The 17,843-nt window shown below is 38.2% G+C and overlaps 1 protein-coding gene across 1 annotated transcript; it reads right to left on the reverse strand.

The window, feature by feature from the left end:
• Nucleotides 1–1,310: 1,310 nt before the first annotated feature.
• On the reverse strand, nucleotides 1,311–15,504 carry ppil4 (peptidylprolyl isomerase (cyclophilin)-like 4). The gene is made up of 13 exons (XM_061091348.1): nucleotides 15,407–15,504; nucleotides 15,016–15,083; nucleotides 14,645–14,709; nucleotides 14,437–14,554; nucleotides 13,951–14,093; nucleotides 13,681–13,777; nucleotides 12,662–12,778; nucleotides 12,453–12,577; nucleotides 12,215–12,281; nucleotides 10,148–10,259; nucleotides 9,047–9,143; nucleotides 8,358–8,490; nucleotides 1,311–1,750 (listed from the first exon to the last, which is right to left on the reverse strand). Exons 1-13 carry the CDS (start codon nucleotides 15,474–15,476, stop codon nucleotides 1,544–1,546), a joined length of 1,419 nt encoding a protein of 472 aa, XP_060947331.1. The 5' UTR covers nucleotides 15,477–15,504; the 3' UTR covers nucleotides 1,311–1,543.
• Between the last annotated feature and the right edge of the window lie 2,339 nt (nucleotides 15,505–17,843).

A 17,843-nucleotide genomic window follows, 5' to 3' on the forward strand; every position in this document is an offset into this window, starting at 1 on the left:
ATGGGTAGGAGAGCAAAACACTGGAGACTAATGCTGACATAGACCCGATCTGATGACGAGTAGAGGGACGTGGGCAACATCTCATGCTTGGGTAAATTAAACAAATCCTTGACAAACACTACTTCATGCCAATCTTAGTACACTAGTGTTTTATCTAGAGGCAGCCAGGCCTCACCTTGGTGTGGTGCTTTGTGCTCCTTGACTTTCTAAAAGGTTGAGAGGAGTGCACCTAATGTAGGAGGCTGGGGAAGTCTCCACCAGAGCAAGCACCTGTGGGAGTGAAGCTGTACAACCCTTTCCTTTCCCCTCAGCTCTGACTGACCTTTCACTTCTTACACGGTTCATTCAGCCTCACTCTGGAAGACCTCTTTCCATTACACCCCCTCCACCCACAAAACAACTATGTATAGTGGGGAAATTCTCAACATTGTATCGTGAATCTTTCTGAAAAAGGACAAATTCAATCCAGGAACTTTGTATGTGTATACTTGAGGTTAAATCTGCTGATACAACTGAGAATTTAAGTGAATTATTGTATCTACAGACCTATAATGCCTCAATCAGGTAATAGCTATTATTATTTGAATGTTATCACTTTGTCTGATGTCTGCTAGAGTATAATTAGATATTTAGTTGTATAATTACATCAGTCTTGAAATATTTTAAAGTGAACCACATACTTTCTTTATACAAGTTTAAATGTTTATTACATTCAATTTTTCTAACAGATATCTCATATAATTAAGACGCATCTTCTCTCTTCTTCCGAGTGTTCTCAGTTATCATTTATAAAATCGGAGCCTCTCAACAATTACTACATACAAGTTGTAGATGTCCTTCATGCTTCATGTTATACACATCTCCCTGTGTCTATCACATGGACTGACAGAGTGACAGGTACATTTAGTAATTATTCGCTCATCAGCACCCTATTTATCTTATCCCATCGCACCTAAAAACATTGCTGCTTTTGTCTTGTGAGCTCTGACATGTTGAGACACTGTATCACCATCACACATCTATAAGGTGGGTGGAGGGAGACACCAGATAATTTACACAGCACCGTGTCTGAGACATTCTCCATCAAGCAGTTTTCCATACCCACACGATGAACACCCACCTTTGAAAAACAAACAAGTCAAAGGTGATACATTAATCATCTGCCGCCTTTGTTCTAAACTGGGCAGCGTTTCAGAGGAGGAAGTAAGTAACATTCAGATGGGGAAGTCTGTCATGGTATTCAAATCAAATACAGACATGATAAAAATGACACGTCAACTGTCAGTTTATGAAAAAAATTTAATATACGCATAAAAAAAGTTTCTCAAAACATTTTTGTTCTTCAACACAATGTGACAAGGACATGAGAATCATCTGATCTTTATCATTAATGTCAAGGTAAAGTTATTTTGAAGGAAGTCTGTGGTTTAGACCTGAGAACATTTAGATGCCATATTATTCATTCTGAATACAGTTCCACTCGTCTCTGCCACAACGATATTCAGCAAGATTAACGTGACCCTCTGTTCTTCTCTACCCTCCTTCATCTGTATCTACTCCTTTCTTTATCCTTGGACTTCTTCGGGGAGGGGCTGCAGCTCCTTTCCTTGTAGCTGTGGCCTTTGCTGTGTCCCTCCTTCCCATGTTTGCCCCGGGACTTGCTGCGTTTGTTATCCCTGTCTCTGGAGCGGGAGCGGGAAAGCTGGTGGCCTGTTTTTCTGTCTCGCTGGCTCTTCTCATTGTCCTGTACCTGTAAGAGAAGACATGAGCGTGTGAATTTTGCTGCTTTCAGACATTTAGTTAACTTTGGAGATCCTCCAGATTTTTTTCTGGAGGGGCTGTATGTGTGAACCGAAATGTCCGAGTGAGAGCATCTAGAGTTTCTGCAGACACTCTCCAGCTAGACCTATAGTATAAAGACTGCAGAAAGTCCGGAGGTGCCGATGTGACAACAGAGCTCCTCCAATAGATCCTCTGCCGAATTAATCTCAAGCAAGTGGGTGTGTTGAAAATGTTTCAAACACGGGACAGAAAAAAAAAGAAAAGAAAAAATCTGTGGATGAAAAATGGTAAATGGTTTTGTATTTATATGGCTTTTCTAGTCTTGATGACCACTCAAAGCTCTTTACAGTACAGTTTTACATTCACCCAGCAGCACTTGTTGTTCTATGAGGGGCAATTCACTTCGGCATGCAGATGGGGAAGACTGGGGATTGAACTGTAGGGGCAACACACATAGAAGACACTGATGAAGATGTCAAGAGTGCATCCTGCCTGTCGACAAAAAAATCTATCTGTAAAGAAAAGCAAGGTTGAATCCAAAACTATACTATTTACCTTTGTCTTGACTCAGTGTAGGCTAATACAGTCTTCTTTTTGTAATTCCTTCCTCTATCAGTGATTTTTCTGATGAAGATGTTGGAGAAAAGACAGGAAAGGCAGGTGAGAGAGCATGTGGGGGGATGATATACAGCTAAGGACCCAAGTTGCTGTGGTCAAGACCAGAACATGTACCTGCTCTACTAGTTGAGTTACTACACTGATTAAAAAAATAAATAAGGGAACACTTAAATCACACATCAGATCTTGATGGAACAAATTATGTTGAAAAGAATACATGGTATAATTTGTTGAGAACAAGATGACATAACAACGGTCCATGGAAACCACAATCCTCAACCCATTGAGAGCTGGATTCAAAACCACATTGCAAAAATCACAGGCTGATTCAACTCAAGTGAATTTTATCACGGCAAACTCATAGTGTTAATCATAGTGTGTATGGCCTCTGCGTGGCCAGTCAATGGCATCAATGCCTTTGTCATCCAGGAACTGCCTACACTCCGGCCACATGAGGCTGGGCATTATCCTGTACCAGGGGGAACCCAGGTCCCAATTGTGCTTCCTAAATTAACAGATTGATGTCCTCGAAGTTTAACCGCCTTGCTGTTGTACTGTGACGATTAAGTGTTCCCTTAATTCCTTTGAGCATTGTATTATTATATTAGTCAGAATGTGGTCTTGTGAAAGCTGCTTTTGGGCACCCAAATTCTGCTAAAGAGAATTGACATTATCCTTCATGCATGTTTCTGGCTGTAATAAGCTTGAGATTGACCTTTTTGATGACTGCAACCATGTCCTCACAAACTATACACACAGGATTGTCTTTTACTTCAGCAAGAAAGACTTGTTTGTCTATTTACCAGAGAAACTACAAGCTTCACCAGGATGCTTGTCAGTAGCCACACATAATAGCTACGTGCATTTTGTGTTCAGTCTGACCATGACCTGACAGTCATAAAGTAGCACCTTATGGACTAACACTGTCTTGCTCTCTACGAACAGACCACATTAGTGTGTTCACCAGGGGGTCACATTTCCATCACTAACAATCGAAGCTGATAGAAAGCTGCATTTGCTGCAGTCATTTGACCCGATCGAGGTGAAAGCCGATTTAATCTTTTCCCTGTCTGTGCAATTAACAAATTTACCATAGTTTTGCGTGCAGATGTGTTTGACACAGAGACACTTGTTTGCATGGACTGTGCTGGTTTGTATAATTTATCAGTGAGGTGAATTCAAATCCAAATATCAAACACCAAATCCAACAATTCCACCGAACAATCCTTGTTTCCACATCGAGTCAAGCTAACCAAGTAGATCAGGGACATGTTCTACTGAGCATGTTGAACATAAACAGGATTTCTTTTCAGTATCTGGTAACATTGAACCTAACATTGGTCCGTCCTGGATAATGTTCATGTGGAAGAGTTGTTCATTATAAGTAACATCCTCTGAACCTCGAATACAGTTCTTTATAAATTATTTTTTAAATGCTGATACTTGTCAGTTAAGGTGGTTTTAGTGGCAGACAATGGTGAAAACAGTGAAATGCAAATGATGATCACATAATTAGAAATAAGAGAAGGAATTTTATTACATTTATCATTTCATCAGAAGTTTAAATTTTTGTTTGATTATGAACAAACTAGTATGCAGACAAAAAGAGTGATGTCAGACTTTCTGAAGAGAGGAGAAAAGTAGGTAATGTGTGATGAGCTTGTCTCAGTGAAATGTTAGTTTCTATTCATGAAAAAAAATTATGAATCACTATCGAATTAAAGTAAGACAGCCCAAAATACACAGACACACATGCAATCTAAATGGATTATTGAACTGATAATATATACACTACCGTTCAAAAGTTTGGGGTCACTTAGAAATTTCCTTATTTTTCCAAGAAAAGCACAGTTTTTTCTCAATGAAGATAACATTAAATTAATCAGAAATACACTCTATACATTGTTGATGTGGTAATTCACTATTCTAGGTGGAAACGTCTGGTTTTTAATGAAATATCTACATAGAGGCCCATTTCCAGCAACTATCACTCCAGTGTTCTAATGGTACATTGTGTTAGCGAATCGCCTTAGAAGACTAATGGATGATTGGAAAACCTTTGAAAAACCTTGTGCAATTATGTTAGCACAGCTGAAATCTGTTTAGCGGAAAAGCTCTTTTTAAAGAGCAATTTTAGCTAAATCAAAAAGTAAAAATCATGGATTTATGTGTAGATACATGTATCAGACATGGGTGAGAAGTTTTTATGGCTTCCATGGTTTTTTTTTATCTTATTTTTATTTCCGGCTTCCATACTCAGTTGTTGGGTAAATGGTTTTATCACATGGGGAAAGGACTGGAACATGGCTCCACCCTAGGCGTTGGCTTTGATGTGTAACTGACAGGTTGATGACTCAACTGTAGTAAAGAGACTGGAGGCCTTTGTGTAAACATAACCTTTAAAAACCTAACAACCTTGTCAGGATGACTCAAACAAATGCACATTTCAGACAATTCAACAATCAATAGAGTCAAAGCTTGTGAAACCCCTCAACATGTTGACTCCATTACTAAATCCTTGGTGCCCAACACAACATTTAGCATCTGTCACTGTGAGAGAAGCATTCTGGTTTCAGTAGAGACAGAACTAAGGCTGCTGCGATTGATCTGCCACACACTGGTATGGCCCGATATTCCCTCTAATTTTTCTGATATGGGATCTATATAAACATCGAACAGAGGAGCCAAACAGATGAGGCCAAACAAAGAGCGATTACTCATGAAGTTATTGAGATGGCTCACTCATCATTTGTTTCAGTATAGACATTTGTATTCTAACCTAGGTAGTTATTTGATGACTACTGTTTCTTTTTTTTCCCCCAGAGCTGATTGTGGTAATAGCTAATGAGTGAGGCATCTTGCTTCTCTTCTCATCTCTGTGGAGAGTTGCACATGTGCAGTATTTTATTGATTCCACAGGCTAAAGTTAAGCAGCTGTTGCCCTGCCAATAACGACAGTTGTCAATTGCTCTTCCTTGATTTTATACGTTATTACAGTTTTTTTCGATTGCATAAACACTAAAATCAAAAGTATTACACAATTATCAAAACCTTACACCCTAGGAGCAAAACATGGGCACAGATCTGCACCACTATAAGCACAATGTCAGCTTCACACTTTTTGCAAAACAATACACACAGTGATCTGCAAACAAAACACTAAACACAATTATATACATTAGACACAGAAGTATATCAAGATGTCACTTCCTTGCAATTCCTAAGCACTGACTGTCAAATGACCACCCTATGAGCCAATTGGTTAAACACAGCCATCGGGTGTGCAAACACATGACTGCTTAATTGTAGACACACCAATCAGGTTTAAGCACTATACAAATGCAGCAGCTGAGTTCACCTTACTTCAACCAAAATGGAGCTTGTGCTCAAAAAAGAATAAGAGTGAGGGTGAGAGGGGGAATCCACGGAGAAGGAGAAGGCTGCGGCATTAGTATGTGTTCACTTTAGCACTGTGATGTTGCATACTGCACACGTAACCTTTATCAAGTAAATGTACTGTATACCAGACCTATGCTGAACTACACAATCTTGTCTTTCACTGTATTTCTAAGAGTTTTACAGATGGATTGCTGAGGAAATCCTGCATGAATTCATATATATAGATGAGGCAGGGTTCAACCTGACAAAAGCAAGAAGGAGAGGCAGAAATACAACACACCTCACATTCTCATATTTTTGGACCGATTGCACAACACCGTCACAGCAGTAAACCACAGGCACCAGATGCAATACATTGTCATCTTGGACAATGTGTCATTCCACCGCTCTGCTCCAGTCCAGAACTGGTTTCAACACCATCCACAGTTTACAGTACTATACCTTCCACCATACTCTCCGTTTCTAAACCCATCAAAGAGTTTTTCTCGGCATGGCGGTGGAAAGTTTACGATCTCCGGCCCCAGGCTCAGGTAGTCCTCATTGAAACCTGAACTGGAAACAGAATTTTCTGCTTGTCTGATATTTGCTGAGCTTACACTGTTATGCACTCCTGTAGTAGCATGAAAACTGGGAGCTGTTTTGTTTTGATTCTCAATGTTGACTGATTTGGGAATTTGGAGAGAAATAAATTCTATTTTCATGAGAATGCAGCATTGGTCTTGTGTAGTGTTTGGTGAACTATTGTATATTTGCACTTTCTCTGTGTACTTCACTTAAAGGACTCTAATCACTGAGAACTGGAATTGCTAAAAGTGTTTTAGGTTAGCAACAGCAGTGTGTAACTGGCTCAAACTGAATTAAGTCATATGAAGCGTGTGTGTATCATATCGTAAAAAAATATGGTTGTGATAAATTAGTGTATAGTTTTTACAATTTAAGAGTGTTTCATTTTGCAAAGGATCTGAGGTGCTCGGCTGATTGGGTGTGTGGTTGTGCTCATTGTGTGTAGTGTTTTGAAACACCGGGCCCTGTTTTGAAAATCGTGCTTAAGCAATCGAGAAAAACTGTAATATAGTTAAATAAATAATGCTATATGATAAATGGAAGGCTTTCAAATTGAGATCCGATTGGTCAGACTACATTCAGCAATGTGTCCTTAGGCCACAGGGTAACAAATGAAAAAACTTATAATTAGGGCCTGAGCACCGAACAGAGTGAGACAGGGTGAGGCCCTATTGAAATTGTCCAATGGCAAATGAATTGGCTTTTTGAGGGGTTTAACATGCTCAAATTCTTACCAAAATTTGCAGAAAATTAGAAAGTGGTGAAAGTTTACATATTCTGGAGTCATTTTTCAATGGGCATGGCAAAATGCCTTTGATGCAGTCTGTTGTGCTGTTGAAGTGTTGTTGTGTTAAACTGTTGTCTCTTAATGTCACACCATTTAAATGATGCCGTTTTCAGACAGGAGACTGTCCACCCAATTGGGTCTGGACTTTCCCCAGAGTTTACCTTTCACATATGAACATTCCGCTCAGACGCAATTATAAACAACACAGAAATCTCCGTAGCGTGGAGGTGAGGGGTGGCGCAGCAGGAAGAAGAAAGACATAAAGTATAAATTCTGTTGCAGAGATCACATGTTTTTGAGAGTTCAGTACCTGTCTGAAAGTAAGGGTAAATAACAAACACTGATCACTGCACAACATAAATCAACAACAGCATAAACTATATCCACTAGTCCAACACATTATCATACAAGTAAAAATATATATTAATTTTTTCAATTTGAAATTTCACATTATTTCCTTCATTCATTCAGTCAACAATAAAAGTCCATTATTTTTGTCTTGTTGTACCCCATAAACTGACAGAGTGCATATGTTCATGTTGCCTAATATTCTAATAACAATCACTTTAAAAGCCCAAAGAGAATCAAATTTGCTCCATATAAACATACTAACCATAAACTTAACCAAAACTGTTAACAATTTCACCTGATTACTTAAGTTACTATAAAGTTTATCACCAACACCAACATCTCCCACCACCTCTGATGAAATTAAGTAGTAGTAGTATCATCCGGTTTCCGTCTACATAGCTTTGTTTTCCAAATTAATTTATCTAATAAGTTCAGCCTTGACTCCAAGTAACAACTGATCAAAAGTTGAAGGAATTCCCTCAAGGCCCTGAGATATTACATACAAGAGACCAAAAACATGTTTTGTGAGGTTACCATGAACATGCCTTTTGACCACCAAAATCATTTCAGTTAATCAGTGACCCAAGTGAACATGTAAACTAAAATTTAAATAATTCCCTTAGGTGTTCCTGAAATATCATATTCACGAAAACTCCACCAAAATTCCAATCATGCCTCGAGTCCGAATTAATTTTTGTACCAAATTTGAAGAAATTCCCTTTCGGCCTTCTTTAAATATCTTATTCACGAGCATGGGATAAACGGACAGACTGTCGCTGGCGCGGTACATACTTACTCTATCCTTTATAAAGTCAGAATATGACAATAAAATACATGTCTGAAAATGGAGATGTACCTTATGCTTTTTGGTCTTCCTGCTGTCCTCATCACCAGAATGATGATGGTGCCTCTTTTCCTTGTGCTTCTTCTCTGAGTGCCAATGGCTCGTCGCCTCCTGGTCCTCTTCTATTAGCAGATCATACTTGGAACTATTGGAAAAATTATGGAAAACTCCAGGAAAACTTAGAACATCAACAGTGAGGTTTTTTTTTTTTTTTAAAAAACATCTCCCCTCCCTCTGTCATATGTTTGCATTCACTTCCACTCTGCTGACAAATTGGAAAGTTTGATCAGCGGTGTTCAAAAGTTCAAAGAGTTTTCCACAACAAGCACAATGCATTTGCTGAGTAAGAAAAGCAGAGCGGAGTAAAGGTCGATCTGTAAATTCCATTACTGCTGCTAGTTTCATGGCAGGTCAGAAGATAGTGAGCCACTCACAACAGAATTTTTGGTCTGAGCAGCTATTCTCAAATTAAAAAAAATTTAAATAAATAAAAAAACTTAGGCTTATTTGGAGCAACAGGCTGTTACTTGCATTTAAAAGGGCTCAAATGTTTCTGAAGCTCCAGACAGATATATCAGCTTTTTCTGACCCCTCGGCTAAATAAATCTGCTCTATAGCTAAATACTTTTGATTGATAGTCAGGATGACATGAAGTGGTAAAACTGGGAAATTAACTCCCAGCCTGTAACACAGAAGGATACTCTTGTTTAGGCTTCACTTGGTCCTTGAGAGCCAGTTTGGATTTGTTCTCCACATCCTTCTCATAGGCTTTGAAGTCATCTTTAGTATACTTCCCACCTAGGAAACAGAAGGTTGTGACTGTAAAATCTCTCTGAATGTAAAAGTTGAAGATGAGTAGGACAGTAACATTAAATATATGTACTATATGGATTTGAAAAAATTGATTTACTGATTCAAATCTATCTTTATTTCAACAAACTGATGTTTATTCAAAATCAACGACCCCGATGCAATATTATTATAATAAATATAATATTTGCCTGTTAATGTATTTGGCCAGTTCACATGGAAACACGAAACTTGAATCTCTTTAATCTCACTTGGCCATTATACTCATGCCACATGAGACACTTAGATTTAAGACAGATGTGGAAGAGCCACAAAATGTTTTATTAACACACAAACGACAATCGTAAGGTGACAATCCTAAATACATCTGTACAGATGTGAAATGCTTTTGAGTACAGTGCATAGTGTGTTTCCAAAACAAGGTAATTGATTTTACAAAAGCTTGGTTAAGCAATCTTTATAATACACCGATACTGAATATAGTAAATATACAAGATTAGTTTAACTATTCAGGGAAAGTTGACTTGATCTAGCAAACACTGTCTCTGCACCTTCTCAAAGGTTCATGGTTCAATGGCTTTATATTGTCATATGCAGACATAAACAAGGTATTAATGCAATGAAATTCTTAGTTCTCTTGTTTCTTCCTGGTGCTATCAGTTATTGAAATAACAAGTATTATAAAAAATGAAAGCACTTGTTAGTCATTTTAAATAAAAAGTACACTAATGAAACTGCTCTGTCCATTCTAAGAAGCAAATCTGCATTGAATTGTAAATCTAACTGAATTCGGACCTTGAGACATTTATCTATTTTGGAAATGAATGGTGATGGATGTCACACCTTGTTAAAGCCCAATGATACAAATTGTGATTTGTGAAAATGGGCTATACAAATCAAATTTGATTGATTGCTACCCAGGCCCTACAGTGACCCATTAGAACCTAGAGAACTATTTAAACAAAGTAAAACACAAAGGCTTCAGCGAGTACCTTTCCCTTTCCATTTGATCTTTGAGACCGACTGGCTGAAGTCCACGTGAATGCGTCGATCATCGATGAGCACGTTGTCCATTTTGAAATAGGCCTTTTCACATTCCTCTTGCTGTGGAGCCAGAAAGCAAAGTGTGATAGAAGTTAATGTGAGGCAATACATTGATTACCAGTGTTAGTTTTCTTCACAAGAACTACAACTATCACTGATAAAACCACAGATTATTTTCTTAGTTAAATTGCATTAACTTCTTCCTAAACTCAACATTTGCAAGGTCGGACATGAGAAAAAATAAAAATAAATGGAAAGCATGCAAAGGTTTCTTGGACCTCATTGACTAGAGGACACAGATTGATAATATGGTTCAACCTCATGTCAGGGGTTGCCTCTTTTGAATGTAGTTCATGATTGTCTTCACAGGACTTAAATAACCTGCAGCCACTTCAAACCACTGACTAACTAATACGGCACATGGACTTCCTCATTGTAAAGTAAACGGGTCAATTCACAAGATTACCACAGGGAAGTTGAACAAAGACTCTGATCTAACACACCCACCGTTCTTATGTTTTACTTCCATGATGGACAGCGTCATCATAAATATATCTATGCAACTTCTGCTTCTCTATCATAATGATTCCATGTGATAACAGTCCTTCTGCCCTAGAAAGTAAGTTAAAGATATTGAGATCATCAACGGGTTTTTCCAATGAATCATTATCGGAAGAATAGAGTCAAATCTTGTGCTGCCGTCTCCTCCGGCTGAGTACATTCTATGTGGACATTTCTAGTGATCCCATTTGTCCCGGGTCAAATTAATCACTCTGAGTGGTTGATTATATAAAACATTGTGAAGCTTATTATTGCAGAGCGCACTGCGTATGATAGAGACACAGAGGGGAGCAGTTAATTACTGACAGAGCCAGTAAAAACTGTAAAAATGTAATGTATGAAAAGAATGTTATACATTACATTCAGTAAATAGTAAGCGAATGTCAGAGAGCTATTTAAAATCAACAAGAGCTGAAATGTTTTTGATAAAAAGGTTTGGTGAGCTTTAACTTGACTAATGTGTTTAACCAAAGGATGATTTGAATTAGCAGGAAAATAATAGTGCAGATCAGCCAATCAGAGAACAAGATTCTGTTTTGGCAAAGTTAAGATATTTTTAAATAGTATTTTTCTGTCAACAATATTGCATGATGATACAGTCACACATGGTTTTTTATGAAGTCAGTCCTGTCTCATCTCAGTCTTAAAAAAGAAATGGACATACCAATTTTCATTTCCATTGAGGATTCTAGATTTGTCTCCCTCACTTTTTCATACTGATGATTTGTTTTTGTTTGTTGTAAAAAAAATAATCTTTAAAAATTGTATTATGCTGTCCACCTGGTATTTCTGCTTATTGAAATTTTTGAAATATCTTCAAATGCTTCACATCTCTTAAAATCTGTGAAACCTGAGCTAAAAAGGGTTATGGTTTAGTTAATAAATCATAATCAATCAGGAAAGTACTGCAATTATGCTAAAGTTGTTTTTTCACTTAAGCTTAGTTAATACATTAGACATATTGACCAACAGATTTATCAAATATTTATTAACTTCCCATTAGTTGTTTGAAATACGTTTATTTTTAGTTTGTGAGATATGAATATTCCTCTCTACTCCTGCACAGACACTCTTTGGCACCACCTGACATCATCAGCATATTTCACCGCATGTCACTAAACATAATGACATCATCACAGGCGTACAATGTGATGAAATCGATTTTAACTTGATCATAACTACAGGCAATAAAGGGCTGCCCACAGGATGTCCGTTTTCAGGGTTAAAACATATGCTTTAAAAAAATTGCTTTAAAAATAAATATCTTTTAAATTTTAGGACACATTCCTAGAAGAGTCAAAGCAAAATGTCTGAATACTTAACTTTCTTAATAATAACTTGTAATTTTGGGATATTACATTTTTTTTAATAATAAATAAGTAAAAGGGGTATGAAAACTTTCTGAATGCTCTGTACACACTTCACTAAGATATTATGTACAGAAAAATGCTTACCTTATCAAACTCAATAAAAGCGTAACAGAGGGAATCTCCACTTTTCCCGTCTCTGATGATCTCACAGCTACACAGAACAGTGTCATAAGAAATTCATCATCAGGGTTGTTACATAAAATACAGAACTAAAGCCAAATGCAGCACATATAACATGTCCATATAAACTTATATCTATGAAATTACCAGTCTTATATGAAGACAGTCTACCATTTTGTCAGACTTAAAAGGTTAGCGTCACCTTTTTATGACCCCAAAGCGTGAGAAAATGATTTCCAGGTCATCGTCGGTGGTCACCGGGTTAAGTTTGCACACAAACAGCACATTCTCTGGAGGTTTCACGTTTGCGTCAGGGAGGTCCCCCACCTGGAAGAAATGTGAGTAAGAAATGTCTAGAAAAGACTAGTGGTATCTTTAGCAGAGAGGTAAGAACTGATTTCTTCTTCTCACCATCTCCAGCAGGATGGCCTGAGTCTTGGCCTCATTGTCCTTCATTCTCTCCTCAAGCTCTTCGGCCGCTTTCCCTTCTGTATCGTCAATCACTTCGTCAGCTCCAATTCTGCCACTCTGCAAAGAATATTTACAGTAATCACACACATTTTTCCTTCTTATCTATTCATCTTTCTAAGATTTTCTGAGTATTTTTAAGGCTGATTTGGACTGAATATGTACTATATGATAACCTGAGGTAGTTATTTGCTTTATATTGACATGTAGAAACCTTCAGATACATTTAGCTTGACTACTGACTGCAGGGTTGGAGACTGATGATTATGCAAAAGTAGCAGCTAATGTAATCAAAACTAGGTTACTTTATTTTCACACTTGTTGTCTTCAGCCCAAACCAATGCTTACTTAAGTGACATCACTTGAGGACATTAATCAGATTTCTCACAGGTACCCAACGCAACACCAGACTACACACTTTTATACAGGGCAGTTTGATATCTGTATATCCTGTGACAGTCAGTAGTCAAATATTGTGTATATATCTATTTTTTGCCCAAAATCCCCATATATTATATTTTTCCTAATTTGGATGATGCTTTTTGTTCATATACACAACACGGATGCACGGAATTTGTGTGAAGGCAACACAAGTGAACATGACACAAGAGAAGGACTAAGACCAGCCAAGACAAAAACAGATGCACATTTCTAAAGGAGGAGCAACTTCTTTCGAACGGACCAAGCCAGACACAGATACGAAAAATTTATTTTGCAAATGACACACAACAGACTCAAAACACCACTAACCCTAATAGCACCTACACACCAAATATATCAAACGGTAAGGAGCGACTCTATGGATGAGAGACACTTAAGTCCAGTGGAGATGGGAAAAACAAACCCCAGACTCAGACACCGCAATAAGGCTTTAGCCTGAGACACAACACAAGACAAAGCTGCTGCTACAATTTAACATCTGCCAACCCAAGAACACAATTTAGGTGGCTGAGGGTACTCACATCTAGCTGCTCTCTGGTGGGCTCAGGTGAGCGGTCAGGGACTGGCAGGTCAGGAGGATCATCGAATGGGTCTTCCAGTATCACTGTGTGGTTAATCCTGATGAAAAGATGCATTATTTTCCATCACTGTAATACCTAATGCTCTGTTGTTGTTTTTTATGAGAAACTACAAAAAATAAATTTCTGTTGATTTTTGTTATTGTCGGAATAAAACCGCTGACCTTGACAACACAAGTGCCATATACTAAATACACAATAGATCCACCTCACCTGATATCCTGAAATGGGACAAAGTCCTTGTCAACAAAGGTCTCATTGATTTTGGTCAAGACATCCAAGCCTTCTGTAACTTCCCCAAACACAGTATGGACTCCATCCAAGTAGTCCAGGTTCTCACCAGTGGTAATAAGAAACTAAGGACAAAAACGTCAACAGATAAAGTACACCGTTTATCACATCTATAAAAACAGGTGAAAACACACAGTAGACCACTTGGCATAAAATCAAAACAAGATTTGATACATGAATCTGAGTTTAAGGTTTTGATATAATTTTAATGTGACAGTAAAACATTATCGATATAAAGACATTTTAATCATGGATATACACAGGACTTCAATTTAAAATAACAATATAGAGTTTCTTTATGTCAGAATATTCATGATACAGAAGTTATTTTTAACTTAGTTTCTCGTTCCCTGTTGTGTCTAATATGGAGTCTTTTGGCAACTGGAGGGAAAATAACATGCTTTTCACCTGAGAACCATGCTGATTGTTTCCATTGTTCACCATGGATATAGTCCCCGTCTTTTTGTGTTTGATGCGTGGTGCTTTCTCCAAATCGAAAAAGGAGGCTTGGTCCCCATACAAAATGCTAACCAAAAACAAAAGAGAAAATCGGTTCAACTCGGGTGTCAAAAAACATAAAAGAATAAAAAGTTCTGTTGGTATGCTGATGACTGACCTATAGACCGATTCTCCACCACGGCCTGTACCAGTGGGATCCCCAGTCTGCACAATGAAGTCTCTCTGCGGAGGAGGCGGCAAACACATTGTTACATGAAGCCTGTCTAACACACATTGGATGGAGAAATCAGGTCATGCAGTGTATGTTTACCACAACTTTGAATAGGACAGTAAATATTTTATTTGTAAATTTACGAATTTGGCTACAATATGACTGTATGAAGAGATGATGAACATTAGAGGTTTTTTTTATCCATGTATAATGAAATCCAAATCTCATCCGTGACCATACCGCCATCCTCAGGCCATGTCTGAGCGGGTGACAGCAAAAGGAGTAATTCACAGCTCTGCCAAAAACGTAAGTCTTACCTGAACATTGTGGATGAGGCAGTAGTTGTAGTATTTTATTTTGCATAATTTCAGGAAGTTTAGTGAAGCTGCAAGAAGAAGAGCAAAGTGGCTAAAGATAAACAGAGTGATCACATCTGACCAAATAATAACGACAATTAATAACAAAACCTCTTTTTAGCTTTCCGAAATGAAGAATTTGTGTCGGTTCATTCCATCGTTGTTGATGTTGGTCAATTAACTGTTAGCTACTGTTAAATACGCAAATGAAAGGAAGCAAACAAGCTAACAGCCTTTGCTAGCACTTCGTTATTCTGCGATAATCATGAAAATTAATCTTGCTAGTTTATTCCACAAACGGCCAGGAAACGGCGTAAACTCTCATTATGTAGAAGTGGCTGGGTTTTCTTACTTTTAGGCCTTTCTTCTGTAAACAAATCTATTACTATATCGCCCAGTGTCGTTTCAAGGAGCACCGCCATGCTAACTAGTGATGTGTCTTTCCGGGTCGAGGCTTCGAGTAGTGATGTGTCTTTCCGGGTCGAGGCTTCGAAGTAGTGATGTGTCTTTCCGGGTCAAGGCTTCGAAGCGTGTGTCGAGGCTTGTGCTGATGACGTATGTGGTGACGTTCGAAGCCTCGCCAGTCGTCAGAACCATGGTCAGAACCACGTAACTGAGTCGGGAAATAGTTCGCGGGTTTGGCGTGCGAATCGAAATATAGGGGCAGCGAAACTCAATGCCCCCCCCCCTCACATTTTGTGGACTTGGGACATTATTGCGCGTTTGTTTGCACAAAAAAAAAGAAACCGGCTGAAACCCAGCACTGTGGAACAGTTGTAATTTTTAAATAAAAATGAATAAAATGCTGTCCCTATTTTACGTGTTAAATGTTCTCCCTAGTAACACAAGCACAGTCACATCACAACCCAATTTCTTTCCACTTTCCCTTTTGAATGAATATCATTCATTCATATTTACTCAATTCAAAGCTTCACACGGTGTCATTATAATCACTCTGCCTGTTTTATAATTATTGTCCACTTGATGGCACAGTAGAGCAAATGAAACACCATGCAGATTCGGCCCATGAGTGAAACAATTGGATGGAAAGCGTCTATGCTTCATGTAGCTTCATCTCGCCATCACTAGATGAAGCGAGCTAGAATAATTAGTTCATTCTTCTAATGAACTAATAGCAAACAACTTAATGGTGCATTACCGCCACCGCCTGGAAAAGAGTGTGAGCCAGGATGGATATATACCTAAATTCAGTGTTAGAGTCACCGATTTTTGAAGTGTCTGTCTCTGGTATTAAAGACAGACTAAGAATATATGCTCCACTGTTTCCTGCAGATTCAAATTGTCACATCTGCCTGTTCATTACCTTAAAGGTGCTGTTTAGACCTGTATGACCAAATCTCATTCTTGATACTATAACCCTTACCCTGTTAAAATATTTTTTTAGTAGTTTCTCCATACTCTTGTTGAGGGTTGACGGCAGAGAATATTGTTGTTAAAGCCCTATGAGACCAATTGCGATTTGTGAATATGGGCTATACAAATAACATTTGATGATTGATAACAGCTTCCTTGATGTATCTAGTGGCTCATTTCACCTTCTTTCTTTTGAGTACTATGAAAGTATCTGCCCTTATTTATTCTGTCCCATTCTTGCTGCCATCTATACTTGTTCTTGTTCTTGTTCTTGTTCTTGTTCTTGTTCTTGTTCTTGTTCTTGTTCTTGTTCTTCTTGATCTTCTTGATCTTCTTGTTGTTCTTGTTGTTGTTGTTCTTCTTCGTCTTCTTCTTCTTTTACGGTGGTTGGTATCCAGTTTATAAGTGCATTGCCGCCACCTTCTGTGTGGATCAATACGTTTTTTTTAAATATACTGTAAATATACAGTATATATATATATACACTACTGTTCAAAAGTTTAAGGTCACCCAGACAATTTCCTGTTCTCCATGAAAACTCACATTTTTATTTATCAAATGAGTTGCAAAATGAGTAGAAAATAAAGTCAAGACATTGACAAGGTTAGAAATAATGATTTTTATTTGAAATATTAATTTTGTTCTTCAAACTTTGCTTTCGTCAAAGAATGCTCCATTTGCAGAAATTACAGCATTGCAGACTTTTGGCATTCTAGCTGTTAATTCGTTGAGGTAATCTGTAGAAATTTCACCCCACGCCTCCTGAAGCACCTCCCAAAAGTTGGATTGGCTTGATGGGCACTTCTTGCGTACCATACAGTCAAGCTGCTCCCACAACAGCTCAATGGGGTTGAGATCTGGTGACTGCGGTGGCCACTCCATTACAGACAGAATACCAGCTGCCTGCTTCTTTCCTAAAAAGTTCTTGCATAATTTGGAGGTTTGCTTTGGGTCATTGTCCTGGTGTAGGAGGAAATTGGCTCCAATCAAGCGCTGTCCACAGGGTATGGCATGGCATTGCAAAATGGAGTGATAGCCTTCCTTATTTGAAATGCCTTTTACCTTGTACAAATCTCCCACTTTACCAGCACAAAAGCAGCCCCAGACCATCATATTACCTCCACCATGCTTGACAGATGGCGTCAGGCACTCTTCCAGCATCTTTTCACCTGTTCTGCATCTCACACATGTTCTTCTGTGTGATCCAAACACCTCAAACTTTGATTCGTCTGTCCATAACACTTTTTTCCAATCTTCCTCTGTCCAATGTCTGTGTTCTTTTGCCCATGTCAATCTTTTCTTTTTATTGGCCAGTCTCAGATATGGCTTTTTCTTTGCCACTCTGCCTAGAAGGCCAGCATCCAGTAGTCGTCTCTTCACTGAAGACGTTGACACTGACGTTTTGCGGGTACCAT

Source organism: Limanda limanda, chromosome 18 (assembly GCF_963576545.1).
Source record: "Limanda limanda chromosome 18, fLimLim1.1, whole genome shotgun sequence".
Classification (NCBI taxonomy): Eukaryota; Metazoa; Chordata; class Actinopteri; order Pleuronectiformes; family Pleuronectidae; genus Limanda; species Limanda limanda.